Here is a 924-nt window from a genome sequence, read left to right as displayed (position 1 = left end):
AAATAACAAAAATTTTAAAAAATTTTTAAAAAACTAAAAAATTAAAAATAAAAAAAAGTGTAAAAAAAGAAAATCAATGCTGAAAACTAAATATATTAAATAAATTAAATAAACAAAATAAGAACTATGAAAAAAATAAAATAAAAAAAGGAAGGGAGCTCTTTCCTTGTCACCGCTGAGTCGAGTGGGAGGCGGAGTCTCCCGGGTGTTTTCAAGATTTAGCTTCACCCGTGAACCGCTGCTATGGCCGAGGAAGGCATTGCTGCTGGAGGTGTAATGGACGTTAACACCGCTCTACAAGAAGTGCTGAAGACTGCACTCATCCACGATGGCCTAGCTCATGGAATTCGTGAAGCTGCCAAAGCCTTGGACAAACGCCAAGCCCATCTTTGTGTTCTTGCTTCCAACTGTGATGAACCTATGTATGTAAAGTTGGTTGAGGCCCTGTGTGCTGAGCATCAGATCAACTTGATCAAGGTTGATGACAACAAGAAGCTGGGTGAATGGGTAGACCTCTGTAAAATTGACAGAGAGGGAAAGCCCTGTAAAGTGGTTGGCTGCAGCTGCGTTGTTGTTAAGGACTATGGCAAGGAATCTCAGGCCAAAGATGTCATCGAAGAATATTTTAAATGCAAGAAGTGAATAAATAAAAGCCTTGGTCTGATTTGAAAAAAAAAAGGAAGGGAACTTTAACATCCTTAGATGATGAATAGGAGCAAAAGAACCAGAGGAATAAGAGAAGAGAAAGGAAAGGAGTGGAAAAGGAAAGGAAGGTGAAGAGGAGAGGGGAGGAGAAAGAAGAAGAGGTGATAAATTTAAAGCTATAATAATGTAATAAGGTCTCAAGGTTTCATATACGAGCTCCTTCATCAACTTTACACATATAGAAATGTTTGTGTTAGATGTTTGTAAAGTTCGTGATAC

The 924-nt window shown here is 38.2% G+C and overlaps 1 protein-coding gene across 1 annotated transcript; it reads left to right on the top strand.

The window, feature by feature from the left end:
* Positions 1 to 243: 243 nt before the first annotated feature.
* Positions 244 to 664, top strand: LOC118848443 (40S ribosomal protein S12-like). The gene has a single exon (XM_036757319.1). It carries the CDS (start codon positions 244 to 246, stop codon positions 640 to 642), a length of 399 nt encoding a protein of 132 aa, XP_036613214.1. The 3' UTR covers positions 643 to 664.
* The last annotated feature ends 260 nt before the right edge of the window (positions 665 to 924 follow it).

Source organism: Trichosurus vulpecula, chromosome 4 (genome assembly GCF_011100635.1).
Source record: "Trichosurus vulpecula isolate mTriVul1 chromosome 4, mTriVul1.pri, whole genome shotgun sequence".
Classification (NCBI taxonomy): Eukaryota; Metazoa; Chordata; class Mammalia; order Diprotodontia; family Phalangeridae; genus Trichosurus; species Trichosurus vulpecula.
Note: the sequence above shows the minus strand (reverse complement) of the source record. Positions and strands in the feature narration are given on the sequence as shown.

What these genes read in the sequence shown, in the direction of transcription:
- LOC118848443 (XM_036757319.1), top strand. Translation starts at nt 244, where the DNA reads ATGGCCGAGGAAGGCATTGCTGCTGGAGGTGTAATGGACGTTAACACC.